Source organism: Eptesicus fuscus, chromosome 20 (genome assembly GCF_027574615.1).
Source record: "Eptesicus fuscus isolate TK198812 chromosome 20, DD_ASM_mEF_20220401, whole genome shotgun sequence".
In the NCBI taxonomy this organism is placed as follows: Eukaryota; Metazoa; Chordata; class Mammalia; order Chiroptera; family Vespertilionidae; genus Eptesicus; species Eptesicus fuscus.
In genome coordinates, this window is record NC_072492.1 from 41471480 (window position 1) to 41490741 (window position 19262).

General features: G+C 47.4%; 1 protein-coding gene across 4 annotated transcripts; it reads right to left on the reverse strand.

Annotated features, from left to right (window-relative positions):
- Nucleotides 1–1576: 1576 nt before the first annotated feature.
- SNX11 (sorting nexin 11) lies at nucleotides 1577–18897 on the reverse strand. 4 transcript variants are annotated; one of them, XM_054709410.1, is made up of 8 exons: nucleotides 18708–18894; nucleotides 14920–14974; nucleotides 14382–14468; nucleotides 13975–14075; nucleotides 12530–12625; nucleotides 11862–12074; nucleotides 11118–11193; nucleotides 1577–2672 (listed from the first exon to the last, which is right to left on the reverse strand). In XM_054709410.1, exons 2-8 carry the CDS (start codon nucleotides 14941–14943, stop codon nucleotides 2661–2663), a joined length of 609 nt encoding a protein of 202 aa, XP_054565385.1. In that variant the 5' UTR covers nucleotides 14944–14974; nucleotides 18708–18894; the 3' UTR covers nucleotides 1577–2660. The 4 variants fall into 4 exon arrangements, with proteins under 4 accessions (XP_054565385.1, XP_008151980.1, XP_027984523.1 ...); XM_008153758.3 differs by lacking the exon at nucleotides 1577–2672 and having other exon boundaries at nucleotides 9685–11193; nucleotides 18708–18895; XM_028128722.2 differs by lacking the exons at nucleotides 1577–2672; nucleotides 18708–18894 and adding an exon at nucleotides 16232–16285 and having other exon boundaries at nucleotides 9685–11193.
- Nucleotides 18898–19262: the final 365 nt, after the last annotated feature.

A 19262-nucleotide genomic window follows, 5' to 3' on the forward strand; every position in this document is an offset into this window, starting at 1 on the left:
TGATTGTCTAACCACTATGCTGTACATCTGAAGCTAATACAGAATAATATTGAATGTCAATTGTAATTGAAAAATAAAAAGGGAAAAAATAAAGTTTATCTCTGAAACTGCCTATTCAGAGCAGTCCTGGATTGGTAGTAGCCTTCCTCACCTCTATGACAACTACATCATAGCCCTGCAGAAAGACATTGATTTCACACCATCAAAAGAGAGAAACCGGGGAGCAAACGGGAACGTTGTCAGTGGATTCCATGTTTCTCAAAAGATCCTATGCCAGCTCTTCATTTCCAGATTTTCTGACCCAGGAGTAAAAAACAATGAAGCGTTTTGTGTATGTGCTGTAAAAAGAGGTAAGCAAAGGGGAGGACTTAGGTCTGGGAGAAAAGTAGAAAAGAGATAAAGGGCAATACTGAACTATCCATAAGGTCTCCTCCATTTTACACAGGGTGCTAAAGGAGAAGGGACCACTAGGTGGCAGCATATGAGCAGATGAACCGAAGAGAACCAATGGCCTCCAGCTTGGGGAACCTTTGCACCAATCCCAACCTACAGGTAAGGACAATGGGCATTGTTCTAAAATGTTTAACAGAGGGAGCAAACAGGAACCCCTCTGTGTCCCTGATCGTTCCCTCCCTGGAGAAGCCCTAAGGACCCAAGTCTGGAAGGCTGGGGGGCTGGGAGGCTGAGGAGAGAATACCATTGTGGCACGGCTCTGACTGAGCAGGTATCTGCGGCAAGGGCAGGAGGGGGATGGAAAAGGGGCAAGGTCAAGGTAACTTCACTCTCTGCACAGTTCAAGGCTCTCTCAATAGCAGAGTCATTGGCTTCCAGCATTTAAAACAAAATCCCCGTAGTGCAATAGTCCCTTCTATATCTGTAGACCTGAGGAAACAACCATTGGCCAAACTGCAAAGGTCTGTAGGCACCCTGTCAACTGCAAGGTAGACACCACGCTTAGAACGCTGACCCTTCTAGCTGTAAGCCGAAAGTGGAAAAAGAAATTAGATTGGCCCTGGACGATGTTAACAAACAGACTGATTGGAAACCTGGTCCATAGACATCTGGCTATCTCTGCCATTGTTACATACAGGAAAAGATGGTGCAGTTCAGTGTGTTGATGAGACTATCTACGGGGTTGAAGTGCATTATCTGTTAGGGTCAAGTTCTAAAGGACACCTTTGGGAAACAACGGATGCCCACGGTCTTCCTGGAGATCATCCTCACCTCGAAAAACTGCTCCCCACTCCGTATATCAACCACTGTTTTAGCCAATAGCCTCAGAAAGCAACTGGCTAATCAGATTACCACTTCTCTGACTCCACTAACCAAATCCCCACCTTACTGCCTGTGACTAACTGGATAACTGGGGGGTATTAGACCACTTAACTAACCACATTAAATGTAGAACAGGTTCTTTTTTTTTTTTTTAAGAATGGGTTCTTTTTTTTTAATATATTTTATTGATTTTTTACAGAGAGGGAGAGGGATAGAGAGCTAGAAAAGTCGATGAGAGAGAAACATCGATCAGCTGCCTCCTGCACGCCCGCCCCCCCCCCCCCCGCCACTCCCACTGGGGATGTGCCCGCAACCAAGGTACATGCCCTTGACTGGAATGGGACCCAGGACCCTTCAGTCTGCAGGCCAACGCTCTATCCACTGAGCCAAACTGGTCAGGGCAAAAATGGGTTCTTAATAGCCACTAATTGATCTGGCATGTGAAACAGGAGGGTTAGAGGTGGGAGACTTTTTTTCTTCCTTGATTTTATGTAAAGGAGGGAAAATAAGAAAGCTCGGATCCTAAATTTAAGAAGCAAATGTGTTATCTGCCTTTTACAGATAAATAATTTACACAGAACTTACTGACATCCACTGGATAATCTGACCTGGGGCTGGTACAGTTTGGCCTGTATTGTCCAAACTAATATCTGAGAATAATATCTGAGAATACTAAATACTCTGAAAGCAATCTTTCAGCTACATTTCATTAAAACTACATTTTTCTAGTGTTTTTTTTCCCCTGTCATCCATATAGCAAAATAGCACAGACACTGTTTTGCAGTTACCTCAATATTAAATTTCCCGACACAACGGCCTGTTATATCTCTTAGAAGTCTGAATTTAATTCAAAACCAACTATATCTTTCCCTCTGGTGAATAAAAATGGGAAAGAGAATTCCTATTAAGTTTCATTTCCTAAACCCAGACAGTTTGATTCCATTTAAAGTGAAAGCAATGCCAAAAGGTAGCGGCTGATGAGATGTTTCAGATAGATATTTTTTCTAAACCTAATATGTAAGGAATCGCCTAGATTTCACATTAACTTTTTTTATTTTTTATTTTTTGCACTTTAGCTTGCTCAGTTGAACTACCTTATTTGTAACCAGTTAGTCTTGCCAAGTGGCAAAACTGAGGATCTGAAAGGTGGTGACTTCGACAAAAATCACACAGAATCTGCTGTAGACGAGGAAATGAAATGAAAGACTCTTTAAATTCTCAGTCTGCTGCGTTGCTTATTGAATCACTCACAACCTATTGCAGTTACACACCTCCAGTGACACATTTTCAAAACCCACATTCCGTGCCAGTGACTTGCGACACCAGAAAGCAGTGATGTCAATGCAAAAAGCAAGATGTGGGGTGGAGGGGACACACTCATGCCTTTAAAAAGCAGCCTGAAAAAGGAAAAAAAAAAAAATGGAGTTGAAGCAAAGCTAGCATGAAAAAAAAAAGAAAGAAACCAAAGTGTGTTATTTTCTGTTCTTCCTTGCATGTTAAGAACAAACAGTCAGATGTCCGGGACAGAGGTGCTTTAATCTTTGGCCAGAAAGCTCTCCCCACCAGGAGGGGTGCTGATTTGCTAATTCCCAGAACACCAGCAGAATCGGTGGGGCTGACTTGAGAAAAAGCAGCCACTACACAGAGGATTATCTCTGCTACACAGCCCAGTGACTCAAACTAATTTTCTAGTTTGTGTATTACCATAGTCCCTTGTTCAGGCGTCCTCAAACTACGGCCCGCGGGCCACAAGCGGGTGTTTTTGCCGTTTTGTTTTTTTTACTTCAAAATAAGATATGTGCAGTGTGCATAGGAATTTGTTTATAGTTTTTTTTTAAACTATAGTCCGGCTCTCCAACGGTCTGAGGGACAGTGAACTGGCCCCCTGTTTAAAATGTTTGAGGACCCCTGCCCTTGTTCCTCCCCTCCCTTCCCCTTCTGTCCAGTCATTTCATTTCCCATTTGAATTGACAGAAATTGGGTAGAGAGTTTGAAACGTACAACTAACAAGAGATTTTTCTTCTTCGAGGGATTTGAATCATTCTCCCTGTTTCCCTGTCAAAAACTAACTGTTCAGAAAACAAGGTGGGGTTTTTCCTTTCTTTTTTCATTAGTATAAATCAATGGCCATTCTTTTGCAACCCTTTGGAATTCAATTAATACATTTTAAGATGTAGCCCATTTTATGCAAAAATCTTATATATATATTCCAAAAAAAACTATTGTATTAGAGCAGTGGTCCTCAACCTTTTTAATGCCACGACCCTTTAATACAGTTCCGCATGTTGTGGTGACCCCCAACCATAAAATTATTTTCATTGCTACTTCATAACTGTTATTTTGCTACTGTTATGAATCGTAATGTAAATATCTGTGTTTTCCGATGGTCTTAGGCGACCCTGCTAGCGGTTCTCAACCTGTGGGTAGCTCTCCTGGTACGATGTCCCTTCTAATGAAGTCCTCTCCTCCGCAGGCCTGGTATCTAGGCAAACCCTGCCAACTAGGCTTTCTTTGCCTGACGCCCAGGCAGTGCTGAGGCCTGGGGTCTCTCGCTGCTTGTGGGGCTGGCCGGCTGTCAGCAGCTGTGTGTGTTCAATTCCCTCATGGGGCCCCCTCACACCCACCACCTCTCCACCTGGCAGAGTGCCACCGAGGGAAGCGTTTTTGTGGCCCTGAGCAATAATGTGCCACTTCCTCGCCGCCTGTGAAGAGAGTACGTTCTGAGAGGCCGCGAGTGCTGGTCCTCCACAAGGGCATCTGGTCCCACTGCAGACACTCTTCCCCTGATGGTGAGCAGCTGGCCACCTTTTATCCCCCACATCTGATCCTGGAACAGAAAGCACACTTCACACTTTCCTTTCCCCCTCCATCAGACACTTGTCCAGCACTGTGCTGCCTTGAATCACCCAGGGGACCTTTACTGGCAGCCTCCTACAGTAAGCACCCTGGCTGGGCCTGTCGTAATACATCCCCACCTCCGGAAAAGCACCTGGCACCTGGAGATTGGCGATCATTTCTTTTTTAAAACAATTCTTTATTGTTGAAAGTATTACGTATGTTCCCTTTTTCCCCCACTGACCCCCTCCAGCCTGCCCCCTCCCCAGGCCTTCAGCACCCTGTTGTCTGTGTCCATGGGTTGTGCATATATGCACACAACGTCTTTGGTTGATTACCGCCCACCCACCCACCCTTCCCTCTGAGATTTGACAGTCTGTTTCCATGCTTGGCAATCATTTCTTTTTTTAAAAAAAACAATATTTTATTGATTTTTTTTTAGAGAAAGAGGAAGGGAGAGGAATAGAGATGGAAACATTGATGAGAAGAAACATCATCCATCGGCTGCCTCCTGCATGCCCCTGACAGGGGATCAAGCCCGCAATCTTGGCATGTGCCCCAACCAGATTCGAACCAGTGGCCTCTTGGTGCTGAGCTACACTACCGGGCTTGGCGATTATTATTTTTTTTTTTTAACATTTCCAAGGCAATGCAGTGGAAGTTTGGGGGACAGAGAGGGCAAAACTTGGAGCTTATTGCTTCACTCTGTTAGTGCAGGGTTCAACCTGGCACAATTGACATTTTGGTCCAGGTAATTTTATGTTTTTGGGCCAGGTAATTTTACGTTCAGCAGCATCCCTGGTCTCTAAACACTAGATACAAGTAATACTCCCCCCCCCCCCCCCCCCGCCCCCCGCCCCCAGCCTCCCCTCCCCCACCCGCCCAGTTCTGACAAACAAAAATGTCCCCTGGAAACAAAATCACCCCTGGTTGAGAACCATGGTCTGGGGCATTTGGGTGTGCTTAGGACCAAGCAGAGAAACTGCCCTGCCTGTTAGAAGTTTGTGCTTGAGCGACAGGCAGCAGCTTACGGCTAGGCTGGGCAGACAGAGTCTACATGCCATGAATTCCTCAGGGTTTAAGAACAACCATCAAGCTTCTATGCTCCACAAACGTCTTTGAGATTTGCTGGCCTGCACCACTGCAGATTTGCACTACAAAGATGATGTTTTCAGGTGAATAAGCCCATGCATGCTGATTTAGAGCTGCATTACCCCCAATCTCTCAGCAGCTCTGTTTACTGTCCCTGTTTCCCTTTCCAGTGGCAGAAATCCCTGAAACTCTTGGTCAGGACCAAGTGGAATGCTGTGTACTACACTTCAGAGCAAGAAACACAGGTTCAGCCCTAGCTGGTTTGGCTCAGTGGATAGAGCGTTGGCCTGCGGACTGAAAGGTCCCAGCTTCGATTCCGGTCAAGGGCATGTATCTTGGCTGCGGGCACATCCCCAGTGGGGGATGTGCAGGAGGCAGCTGATTGATGTTTCTCTCTCATCAATGTTTCTAGCTCTCTATCCCTCTCCCTTCCTCTCTGTAAAAAATCAATAAAATATATTTTAAAAAAGAAAAGAAAAAAAAAAAAAAAGAAACACAGGTTCATAGAAACAAGCGTGGAAGACAGTTGCAGTTCAGGGCGACTGCTCTGCTTCCCTCCGCCTCGCAGAGTGGGCTGGTGCAGTGCTCGCCGCAGTCCCCAGGCGGAAGTGAGGAGCGTCAGGACAGATTGGCATCTCGTGGTTGTGATTTTCCTGGTTCTTCATGTTAGTTTAGGGGAAAGTTTTCTCCGACAAATGACTCCCATGAGCTGTCAAGAACCGAAAGAACAACCACAACACAACCAAAACCCACTGCCTTCTCAGGAGGCTAAGAGGGGGGGGTCCAGTGCTTTTGTTGTCTGCGCCTGCACAGGCCAGACAGGAGGGCCATCGCTGGCCCCAGTGCCAGCCAGAGCCCTGTCGATGCTGCCTCCCATGGGCCCTGAATCTGAGGCACCTGGAAGGGTTATTAGCAGGATTGGAACTCATCCCTCTGCTGGGACTAGATCATAATTACAGTAATTTTCTAACAGAGCTCAGCAGTAGGACTGTTTAATCAGCATCTGACTCCCTTGTGCTCCCAGCCCTCATCACTCAAGGAGAGGAGTGGGATGGCTCTTAAAGAGACAGTGCTCGCCTTTCAGCATTTGGAACAGATGTGCCCTAATTGGTAGAATATATCTAAGTCTCGTATGGGCAGGTTGCACTGTCTCCAACAAACCGCCTCGGGCTCTCACTATCCTGGGCCTTCTGCTAGAGGGACTTGGGTGGGGATGTTGGTAGGCCTGGCTTCCCACACCAACATGGCCACCAGGGAAGGGACATACACAGGGCTAGAGCACTCGTGGAAGAACCTAAACTAACCGCCTCTGCCCTAGCCGGTTTCACTCAGTGGGTAAGAGTGTTGGCCCACAGACTGAAGGGTCCTGGGTTCAATTCCAGTCAAGAACAATCTACCTCGGTTGCAGGCTCGATCCTCAGCCCTAGTCAGGGCTCATGTGGGAGGCAACCAATTGATGTCTTTCTCACATCGATGTTTCTCTCTGTCTCTCTCCCCCTCCCCTCCACTCTCTCTAAAAATCAATGGGAAAATATCTCAGGTGAGGATTAACAAAAAATGTTTAAAAACAAACAAAAAACCTGCCCCTTCCAAACAGATGGTATGAGGAAAAAAGTGACTGGCTGAAAGGACAGGAAGGAGGGACCTGACAGCCACAGACAGTAATTGTGGCTGGTGGCTTCCCATAACCCGAAGATTACAGAAGCATCTCACGTTCCTGCCCTTTCAGGGGGGGAAATCCTTAGACTTTCAGGTGACCTCTTGATTCTCCCTCTGGCTTTACCACCTCTCCCTCCTTATTCAGGCTCCCTTTCCCTGCTATGCAAGCACCTTGTTTTTTTCCTCCTTTGCTTGTGGAAGTGGACCAGGTCTCCCCTTAATGAAAAGTAAAATTATTCACTCTGTTCACTGAGTCAGGAGCACTGTCTCCTAAAAAGTATGGCTCTTGTTATTCTTTTGAGTATAAATTACTCATACTTATTGTATCTTGAGAGTTGAGGTTCCAGCACTCCAGTTCCAAAGCCAGCCATGACTAAGGCGGAACTGATTTTACCCAAGTTATTTCTCTAGTAAGATGTTAGGACTGGCTCCTGCTGCCTTGTGGGAAGCCAGATGCGTGCGTACTTGGGCTTTGCAGCAGTTCCTGAAACAGCTCCTTAGAAGAGCTGAGGCAGGGAGGAGGAGAGAGAGAAGAGGTGGGTGGGGGGCTTCCAAATCGGTTAGGGCAGTGGTCGGCAAACTGTGGCTCTCAGGCCACATGTGGCTCACGAGCCGTGGTTTGCCGCTCTGTTGATTAATGAGTTTGCCGACCACTGGGTTAAGGAAACCCTCAGGAAGGAAGGTACAGTGGTAAGAACAGGAACAGGGGCACTCACCTACAGTTCAAAGGGTTACCTTGAGCTGGGCAACGTGCCCTCTACAGAGCCAAGTCCCTGCTGGCAGAGGGCCACCGGGAGGGGTGGCTTAGGATCAGTGCCCCAGCTCGACTGAGGAAGTCACTATCTCGCACTACAGTGATTATCTGCTTGGCTTTAGCCGAGTCTCAGCTGGCTGCGCACACATAAATCCACAGATGCCACTCCAGCCGACTGAATGCTCCTGCGGCCTCCGAGAGGCAGGCCGGGAGCTGGTGTTGCCATTTCTACCTCCAGTCCCACCTTGCACCCTCCAGGCCCACTGTCCTCCTCACCGGTAGATGTTAAGAATATTCAGCAAGAGCTAAGGCATATAAACAAATGCACAAACTTAATGTCAAAAAGTCACGATCACCTCCCAAGCAAAGCTACCAGACAGGGTTCGAGTTGCCTAGGACTTGATGGTGTGGATCGAAGGCCTTAGCAGTCAGAAAACAGAACCGTGGAGGAGCTCTGATTTCTAAGATCAACTGAAAAGAGAAGGGTGGTTTTTTTTTTTCTTTTACTAGTGGTGGTTTAAGATTTAAAAAAAAAAATCTGGGGGGTAGGGGGGGGACACCTTGTCTTACAGAGCTTGGAAAAGACCTCTCACATGAATATATTCTACCATCATCTAAAAACATTTTTTTAAAAACCATGCTCAGCTCAACTCAAAAGTTTCCTCAGCTAGAAAAGGAGTACAATACTTGCTCTGCCCTCCTCATTGGGCACCAAGGTCAAAAATGATGTATGTGAAACTTATGATTTTCATACAAGAAAATTCCCCTCCCCCTAGACCCTCCTACACACATTTCCTTCCACCAAACAAAACCAAACCCAAGAACTTGGGATCACTCATCCTGAGTAACAAATGACTGGACTTGGGCCATGGAAGTAGCTGTTGGAAGAAAGGTGACTACATCAGGCATAGAACCTACCTCAATCCTGAATTCGAAAAAAAAAAATTCTTTCTACAAAACAGCTCAGTAGGCCAGAGGTCGCCAGCCATGGGAACTAGCCCTGAGTACACACAGGGACAGAATACACCATGATAAAGGCAAATGGCATTGTCTGGATGAAGAAGGAAATCCATTTTTGCTGTTTTTCTGCTAACTCCAGGCCTGTATTATTAGAAAAATTTTTCCATTCTTAGCACATCTCCTTCCATGGCCTACACTCAACTCTGCACCAGTGAGGGGATGGTGCGTGGCCTTAGATTAACTGAGGTGCTGTTATATACACTGCTGTTAATGGATCATTAAAAAAGCCAGGAGTCAGAAAAATTACATTCGTGTCTTTGAATGGCTCCTGCTGTCCCAGCAGCCTACCCTGCTGGCAGAACTAGCTGCTGAGCACCAACTCCAGACGAAAAGGGGCGAACAGAAGAAGGCTAACCCAGCTTGCTGTTTTTTGGCTGAGTAGGGAATTGACACAGACCACCTCCGGCTCCTGTCTGGAAGTTTTGAGATCAGAGAGCTTCAGGCACAGCTGGGTTCACAGCTGCACCATTTGGAGCATTGGACTCATTAATATTCATGAGTCATCCCCACCAATCAGCAGAACGGATGCCATTAGCTTAGCATCTGTCGGGTTTTTGTGAGGGTTGTGTATGGAGTTTTTTTTTCCCCTTTTTAAATGAACTTCTTTTGACATTTTGGATTTGCCTCTGTAGGTTTTCTATACTCGCCTTGCTCTGCTGCATCATATAAAGGAGAGACTCAGGGGAGGTGGGCAGGAAAGAGGGATGAGTCCCAGCCAGGGCTTTGCATCTGCCTGTTGACAAACTTTATTTCTCTTTCAGCACCTGGCACCTCAGACAGGCTTCGAGGATGGGAGCAGCATCAGGTAAATTATACCTAACGAGGTTCATGCCCATACCTGTGAGAAGGGCTGGATCCTGGCTCTTTGGAAGACAGTCCTTCCTCCAGTAGTGAACTTGAGCTGCACTCACAATGCAGGAGCTGCAGTGCACAGCTCGGAACCATTATTTCCACGCTGATAAATTCATGATTTATGAAAGTAACTAGTGCCAGCCTTCATTCCCTCCTTCTCTGCTACAGCTTGTTAGACACAAATTGCAACAACAGTCTTAAATAGTTGAATTTTATTTCAGGCCAAAGCCCCTCAACTCTGAACTAAATGCCATGACAGTCCCACAGCACAGGCTGGTAAGAGAGCGCACAGAGGGATGGCCAGGAGGGAGGAGTGGGCGAGAGAAGAACCACACACAAACCCAAGTGCAGAGCAATGCCGAATGCCAGCGGCATGCATCCCCGACCAGCTCTGGCTCTCAGCGGAGAGGAATTATGGTAGCAGGAGGGCAGAATGCCTCATTGTCTGAAGGAAGGCGCGTTGTTCCTCATCTCCATCCCTAGAGCCCTCTCTCCAGAAAGAAACAAAGCCCTTGCGCCCCATTGGACTGAACATATGGCCTCCCTGAAACACAGCAGAGGGACACTGTAGTGGCTGAAGCCCTGGGGGCAGGAAGCTGTTACTAAGGGGGGAAAGGGGTTTAGAAAAGAAAAGAGCTCATTCTACCCCTGCAGAAAAGATGCTCACGTCTCTGCTTTATAACCAGAAGAGACAGTGGCAGCCCAGGACAGCCTTTTCCAAAACAAAGCTCCCTGAGCTGTTTGCCCTTCCTCGGCTGCAAACAACCACTTCTCTTTTGTGGTGGCCATGACCTATTTTGTGGGTCTCAGGCCCCACACAGCCAGGCTGAGGTCTTGGAATATACAGGAAACCCTAGCGACAGGAGTCACAGCACCATTCCATTCAGTGGTATTAGTGGAGGAAAAGCAAGGAGGTGAGAGAATAAATACTCACCACCCTGTCCATGCAAGGAGGTAGGCAAGAGGCCAGCCTCCCAGAATCAAAGTGCTGCAGCAAAACAGAGCCAGTGGGAATACACCTACACAAGCATTTCTGTTGGGACAGTATTCCGGATGGCAGCTTAGAATCCGCAACTTACAGATCCCCCAAACTAGTAACCCGAGGCAGTGCTCATGGGCCCATTAACAAACATCTAAAGAAACTCAGCTCCCGAGAGAGTGAACATGGGACTCTCTTCAAAGGCAACAGCCCCTGGATCTTATGCTTAACTTACAAACATCTGCATACGGTTTATTCCCATGGAGGACTTTAAGGAGTTGTCGTGACCAACCTCTATGCAACCAACCTGAGCAGAGGCAACTGTAAAACACAAAGTAGCCCAACCTCCCCAACTGCCCTGGGCCCATCCAATCCCACCCAAGTGCCTGCATCTCCCTGCCTGCATCTCCTCTGTCCACTTCAGAGCAGAACTCCCAGAGCTCAGACCAGAGCTCACTTTTCTAAAACTGTTTCTAACTGACTAGGATCCAAAGGTACAGCATGGTCCCCTCCCAAAGACCTCCTCACAGGCGGAGGAGCACAGGGTCCTTCATCGGGTCTTGCAGAATCACAGCATGATGGTGAGGTAGGGGGAAGGAGAGGGGGGCTTTCCCAGGAAGGAGCCTCGGAGTCAACAACAGGAGCCCACACCTCAAAATGGTCCTTTTCTTCCTCAGGAGGCGGCGAGGGAGAACTCCTCCTGCCCGATCTTGGAAAAAAGCAGCAACTGGAAGAGTGGGAAAGGGAAAAGAAAGGACAGATAAGCAAAATGAGTGGATACACAAGTGAAGACAAACAAAAGAACGGATTATTAGTCAGCCATAAAAAGGAATTAAGTACTGATACACACTACAAAATGGATGAACCTTGAAAATATACTAAACAAAAGGATGTCCAGAATAGGTAAATCCAGAGACACAGAAAGTAGATGAGTAGTTGCCAGGAACAAGGGGTTGGGGAAAATGGGGAGTCATGCTAATGGGTACAAGGTCTCTATTGGGGTGATGAAAATGTTCTAAAATTAACTATGGTGATTAATAGTTGCACAACTTTGTTGAATGAACAAAAACTACTGAATTGTACTAGTACACTAAAATGGTGAAATTTATGGGATGTGAACTGTTTCTCAATAAAGTTATTTTAAGGGCAGGGGCGAGGTAAAGGACATAAGAAAGCCTTCTCTTCTTTCTCCCCAGGTTTCTATAAGAGACCTGCTGCCCAGGGATGGGTAACACCGTCCCTTGTGCTAGAATAAGAGAACCGCACAGGAGGAGAAGGCCTCTTCTGGAAGACTACCAATGCTGTGCCTTCACTTTCTCTGTCCAATGGACACCTTACTGACCCCGGTTACAGTCACCCTAGCTCCCAATGTCTCAAAGAAGAGAGCTTTGTTACCTCTTGGGCTGGTCTCCTTTAGCCAGGTGAGAAGAATCCTGCCTCTCTTCCTGGGCCCAGCCACAGTTTGACATAGCATAGCGAAGAATGGCATCAGACACGGTCGTGCGGCTTTGGCCCTGGACACACGCTTCTATCTCAGGCACCGAAAGCTGGCTTTGCAGGAAGAGGTGTAACTGGCTGTCTGACAGGAGGACAACACTCTGCAGGACCCTGGGGCAAACACAGGTAGGACAACACCCGGCATCACCCTAAAGCTTTGTTCTCCCTAACCCCATCTTCTTTTTCTTTTCTTTTTTAATGTCTTTTTATTGATTTCAGAGAAGAAGGGAAAGGGAGAAAGAGATAGAAACACAATGATGACAGAGAATCATTGATCGGCTGCCTCCTGCACGCCCCACCCTAGGGATCAAGCCTGCAACCTGGGCATGTGCCCTGACTGGGAATCAAACCATGACATCCTGGTTTATAAGTCGACGCTCAACCACTGAGTCACGCTGGCCAGGCCCCAACCCCATCTTCTGTAGAGCTCTGGCTTGAGTGAGCATGAAGAGTACAAGAAAAGGGTCTATCCCAAATGTATGTTCAATGCGCCATCCTGCCTGTCACCGTCCCCTCTCCCTGCCCCTACCTCAGAAGGCAAGGGCTAGCCTGCCATGTTCACTCACTTTTCGAGGAAGTGCTGCAGACCTTGTCGTCGCTTCTCAATGAACTCATCTGAGCTGCCAAAGAAGGTTGACTTCCCAGGAAGTTCAGGTACAGGCCTGTGGAGTCACATAATGTAACACACAAGATAAGTGTAGGAAAAGCAAGGAGGTGAGAGAATAAAAACTCACCACCCTGTCCATGCAAGGAGGTAGTGTACTAGTACAATTCAGTAGTTTTTGTTCATTCAACAAAGTTGTGCAACTATTAATCAACATGCAAGACAGTCATATCAGCCCTGATCAAGGACATCCCCTAAAAGAGGCACAAATCAATACAAATAGCTTTTAATAAGGTGGCAAGGGTGGGAAGCTAACAATGACTCACTGCATACCATGTTTCAAGCACTACGCTAAATGTTTTATAAACCTTATCTCACTAATCCTTCCAAACTCCATGAGAAAGATATTAGTGTTCTCATTTTACTAGCAAGGAAAAGAATCAGAGCAGCTGAGAAAATTTCCCAGTGCCACACAGTTAATAAGCAGCAGAGCTGGTATTTGAATCAAATCTATAGCTTCAAAACTCCATGCTACTGCCCAGCCTGTGTTGCCTGGTGGTTGAGCGTCAACCCATGAACTAAGAGATCACCTGTTCAATTCCTGGTCAGAGCACATGCCTGGGTTGCAGGCTCAATCCCCAATAGGGGGCGTGCAGGAAGCAGCCAATCTATGCTTCACTTTCCCATCAATGTTTCTCTTTCCATTCCCTTTCCTCTTTCTAAAAATCAATAAAAAATATTTTAAAATAGTTAAAACAGCCCTCACCGGTTTGGCTCAGTGGATAGAGCGTCGGCCCGTGGACTGAAGGTTCCCAGGTTCAATTCCAGTCAAGGGCACATAACTTGGTTGCAGGCTCAATCCCTAGCTCGGATCCCCAGCCCCGGTCGGATGCGTGCAAGGAGGCAACCAACCCATGTGTCTCTATCACATTGATGTTTTCTCTCTCTCTCTGTCTCTCCACTTCCCTTCCACTCTCTCTAAAAAAATCAATGGGAAAATATCCTCGGGTGAGGATTAACAACAACAACAAAAAACAGCAAGGCTAGAGGTGCCCAACTTTTCAGGGGAATTTCCAACTGGCTTATGAAGGCCTGACCCATGACAATGGTCTCATCAGTCCCACAAGGTAATTAACTGGCTAGGTCATCAACAGGCGTCACCAGAGCATTCAGTGACCATTCTGTGGTGGAATCACTATTCTAAATTGTCTTCAGTCAAAAAACTAGAAATAAGAACTCTGTTCGTTACTTTTTTTCACTAATTTGAAAACATAATTTAAGAACAGATTTCTCAATGTCCTTAGCGCCTGGCATGTTGCCACGTTTTCCTCCTTTGTAAACTCTAATCCCCAAGTAAGTACCTAAAAAGCCAGTCTCAGACCCGAGAAGGAAGCAGAGCAGACTCACACTAAACCGGCGTTTCTCTGTAGCTGCTTTCTCAGCCACACGAACTCACGGTAGCGGCGACGCACACAGGATGTCTTGGCAGTGAAGGCCTTGCTGTTGGTCTACAGGAGAAAGTACACGAAAAGGATTTAATGGGGAAAGACCAGTATCACACGAACTCCCCTGCATCACTCTCACGGAGGATCTAAGCCACTAGGCCACAGTCCTGATCAGGGGCTCCAACTAGAGCAAGATGCCACCAGGCAGCCTGCAATCAACTCTCAGGCATACCCCAAGCTCTTGTTCCTCTCCTCCCTCCTTTTCTTCTGTCTCAGGCCTGTCAAAACATCCACAAACAAGTTCTGTCTCAGCACTGTCCCTCAGCCCTGGCAAATGTTGATCCCAATACAGAAGTTTGATGCACTTACGTGGAGGAAGATCTTATAATCTACGTAAGAATTCCAGGAGCCCTCATTCTGCACACGGGGGTCCTGAACACGCACAGTGATCACCTCCTGGAGGCAAGAAATGCTCCTTCAGCTTCAGCTCAATCACACAGTATGGCAGCTTTGACAACTCAGGTTGCCAGATTTCTTCCAAACAGACAGCACCAACTTTCATTCATTTGTTCATTTATTCGTTAAATTCAACAAATATTTATTGACCCATCATGTGTCAGGCACTTTTCTAAGACACTGAGGGTAGAACATGAACAAGAGACAAAAAGTCTTACCCTCGTGTAGCTTACATTCTAGTACAGTGTAAGAAATGGAAAAGTTAGTCAAAATGGAACCTCATTTCCCAGAAATGCCTTTACTACTGATTTCCCTCTCCTGGTTTCATTTTGAGCTCATCAGAACCACCTAGGTATTACTGTCAGAAAGATACCACGAAGCAATGATGTGCACCTTTTCCCAAATCCCCTCAAACTTTTACCCACCTGTTCTGTGGAGACCACATGCTTACCTCCTGCTCTTGGTTCTCCAACATCCTACATCAAAAGTCCATTGGAAGAAAACATCTGATGAGATACAAATGACAAGGGAACAATCATGGTTAGTGTGCTTCTATTCTTATCACTCTTTTTTTAAAATATATTTTATTGATTTTTTTACAGAGAGGAAGGGAGAGGGATAGAGAGTTAGAAACATCGATGAGAGAGAAACGTCGATCAGCTGCCTCCTGCACATCCCCTACTGGGGATGTGCCCACAACCAAGGTACATGCCCTTGACTGGAATCGAACCTGTGACCCTTCAGTCCGCAGGCTGATGCTCTATCCACTGAGCCAAACCAGTTAGGGCAATTCTTATCACTCTTTACCAGGGAAAAACCCTGAAAAACTTCAATCAACCCTCCTGGGGAAAACCTGGCACCTTTTTTCATTCGTACATACAACTTAAGAGGAAGTAAAGACATTCCACCACATGAGCTCTATTACAGCTACAAGTCCTGGGGGATGTGCCTCCCTTTTAAAACCATGGCCAAAAGGGGCGGGGAGGGGTGGGGGGAGGGGGCTGGGGAAAAAATAAAAACACACACACAAAAAAACACAATAAAACCATGGCCAAAACCCTTAAGTAGGCCACCTCTAGCCAAAGCACGTTTGGGTCTGTGCAGTGTTCACCTCAAGCAACAAGATTCCATTGTAAACCCTTTCTGCCTGAAGACTGCAGGCAAAGCAGTGTCTTGTGGGGGCACACAGCACAGCTGTGCGAGGGAGCCTAACATCGCCCCCTCCTGGCTGTCCAGAGACAGCCAAACCCCACAAAACAGCAGTGCTCCTAAGTCTTTGTCTGGCTCACTACAGTCACCTCCCCAGAGATAAATCAGAGCTAGAAAGCAACCGGAGCACCAGAATGGGTTGCCCAGTGTTGATGTTCCCCTGTCCAATCTGTTCTCCAGAACCCAAGCCAATGGTTCTAATTATTTCCTTGCCGGACATGTACCTCTGCCCAAACACCCACAGCTGCACAGGTCGACTCAGGATGTTCTCACTCCTTTGTAAAGATTCATTAAAGCCTAAGCTGCCGATTTCCCCCAATGTGGCAGTTTGCCTGTGCAGCGACATCGCCCACTCCGACAAGGGGGCCATGAAAGTTGCAGCACAGGGTTACTCAAGTCCAAAGGGGCCCATGATGTCACCTTCTGTTAAAATACAGCACTAATCTTATTACTCCTAGAACCACTCCAACAGCATCCACCCTGGCTGCCACCTGCACCCCCTTCTCCTCTCTTAAGAGCGGAACAATAAGGTTTAATTTCCCTTTTCAATTTACCTTGAAATGAAAACTGACTTCAGCCAATACGTACTGCCAACAAATGATCCCGGCTGGCTCCTGGGGAAACATGACTATCTCTAAGCTCTCCCTCTCCTCCCCCCATGCCCGTTCGCACCCACTCATTTTTACATTCCCACAATTAATTTTAAACACATTCCCTTATTAGTTCTGCCTTACCATCAGAAGAGTGTATAATGAGTTTCCTTCTATCTTATGTTTTGCTAACACAAGGCAAATGTTTCAGGAGAAGGGAAACTCATTTGCACCACAAAATTTGCAGAGCAAACAGCTTTCCCCGTTATTTCCAGTATACCAGGTCTCTCCACACACAGACGCTGCAGTACTCAGAGACAAAACTGCATGGCATGTGACAAAATTGGGCTACACCCCCGAGCCAACCGACGGTTTTATGATGGCAATACCATCTTAAACGGTATTCTTGCTGACGATCTGATTCTTCATCTGATGCAGGCACCACTGCAAAGGGGTCCTGAACGGAAAGGTAGGTGATGCCAACGCCATCACAACTGACGTACAAAATCTCGATGTAAGTAGTCAAATGCCTGTGACCAAAAAGGCCAACTCACTGTGAACAGTTAATCTCCTCAGATTTAAAGATATTTCTCTCTCTTTTCTTTTCAGGCATTTGGTAAACTGCCAGCACAGGAGCAGAGTTAAAAGAGTCTGAAATGTCTTTGCACAAAAGTAACAACAGGAAAGACAACGCCAGGGAAACCATAGCCATCCACAAGCTCGGCGGAGCTCAAACATCTCCTGTGCCTTGAAAGGGTTGCCAAAGTAAGGACTATAATTGAGCAACTAAACGGTCATCACTCTTGGACTCAAGAAGAGCTTGCACCACCCCCATGTGCAAGTTCCTCTCTTTTCCTTTGGGGCTAATACCACTTAGAAACAAACAGCTATAAACTGGCTTTAAAAAAAAAAAATCCAAAGATGCTATGTACTTGAATCTAAAATGTGAAGGGCACTAAGAAAGTTTCCATTGTAACTTTCCTAAAAACACACTGGAACATCGCCCATGAGTGTCATGTTGAGTGTCATCCCATGGACCAAAAGGTCCTGGGTTCGATTCCCAGTCAGGGAATTGAATCCTGGGTTTCAAGCTCGATCATGACCAATCAATGAGTCTCTCTCATCATTGATATTTCTATCTCTCTCCCTCCCTCTCTGAAATCAATAAAAATATTTAAAAAACACACACTGGAATACAAAAACCTAGACTTCAAGTAATAACTTCTAGCAACTACTATTCTCCATTAGCTTCCTCCCCATAAGGCCACTCCTCAGAAGGAAATGAAGCTCAGTTCTTTGGAGGGGAAAAGGGAAGTTAACTTTAGCTCTATGATCTGGGAGCTGGATCCCTGTCACCCAAATAAGAATAGAGTCCGTGATTATCTCAGCTACTTATGCAACTCAGTGCTAACTCCATTTCTTGGGTCCATTCAATCACATCTGAAGTTTCCTTTACTTTCTCCACCTGTACCAGCACCAAGACCTCCAGCGAGAGCCCAGCTGTTTGCTGTTTACAAAGCAGATTCTTTGTAAAGCTTTCCAATGTCATAACAATGCCAGGCTTTGGTGCCACCATTTTCACGCCCATTTAAACTACTTCAAGAGATAGGTTAAGAAACCAATCAGGTGGTAAAAGTATACTGAGCCACGGAGACTTCCATCCCTTCTAACTCATGCCAGAGCCAGCGGGCGACTCAAAAAGCTCTTCTTCCTGAACACCCACAGGTGGTAGAAGCAGCCTCCCCGGTCAGACCAACCTCCGTGCGTTCTCAACCAACCAGCTGTGCTCCATTCTTGTGTCCCTCTGCAATTTGCCAATCCTTCCACTTAGGAGGTAAGTCACAAAGACGACCACAACCTAAAATACTTGCCAATACCCATAGTCCTAACCGTTTGGGTAAATGTCCCCAAACTTGTTTATCCCGGCCACATCCTCCCCGACCCCTCTCCTCCCCCCTCCCTCGCCCCCCGCATTCTTAACCACCTAGGAGCAAAGGGCCACACAGTCTTTCCTTGGAGAGTGGGAAGGAAAGATGCTTTATACTTCTTTAAAAATAAATAGAAGGCCCTGGCGGGCTAGCTCAGTTGGTTACCTGATAGGCCAAGGTTTCGGGTTCCATCCCAGGGTCAGGGCACATACGAGAAACAAGCAGTGAATGCATAAATAAGGAGAACAAAGTGATGTTTCTTTTTCTCTCTCTCTCTCTCAAATCAATAATAATAATAATAATAATAAATGGAAAAGCTGGGTTTCCTTCCCTGGATCCCGAGCAAGTACCAGCCTTTACTCCAGAAGGTGACAGTCCCTAGGAAGTTAAGCGAAGTCCCCATCCCACGCGCCATTACTGACGCTTAAACCCGCAGCCTTCACCTGAGTAGGACCTGCTTCCCCCCCACCCCCACCGCCTCCACGCGGCCCGGCCCGCCCACGCCCCCTCACCTGAGAGCAGCACCCACTCGCCACGGCGCCAGCGCCCCACCATAGAGCCGGCCTCCGCTTCTCCTTCCGGGTGAGTGCCGGTACCCCAGTGCACGACGGGAGGCGGCGCCCGCCACGCCAATCCCCGGTGCCCAGGGCGCCCCGCCCCTGCAGGCCCGGGCTCTTAGAGGCGACCCCGCTTCCCCGGAGGCGCGCTCGGTTCCACCCAGGCCCTGGCGGCAGGCGGGGACCCCGAACCATCCACTCCGGGTGCTGCCGGGGGGACGCCGGTGAGGGGCGACCCAGGGGTTCTGAAGCGCCATCCAGGGCCGTGTCCCGCCCATCGTCGTCAGGCCAGCCAATCAGCGGCCAGGGCGCTTCGTTAAAGGTCTAAAACGAGGGCCCCGGGAGCCGTGGGGACGAGAGGAGGCTGTCACCGAGCTTTCCGTTCTGCAAAGCGTGGTCTTGAGTGTGGGAGGGTCGGGGAAGGAAGCGCCAGGTTTCCTGGAGCCTCGCAACGTCCCGAGGGTCCGCAGTGGACCCGGTAGAGTTATCTAGAAGACCGGGACTCGGGTT

Bases quoted from the DNA above. Each gene is read 5' to 3' on its own strand.
- SNX11 (XM_008153758.3), bottom strand. From the start codon at position 14,943: ATGTTGGAGAACCAAGAGCAGGAG. The intron at 14,469-14,919 runs GTAAGCATGTGG...TCTTGCCTCCAG, and splicing joins TGGAGAACCAAGAGCAGGAG to GAGGTGATCACTGTGCGTGT. The intron at 12,075-12,529 runs GTGAGTGAACAT...TGTTTGCCCCAG, and splicing joins CTGCAGCACTTCCTCGAAAA to GGTCCTGCAGAGTGTTGTCC.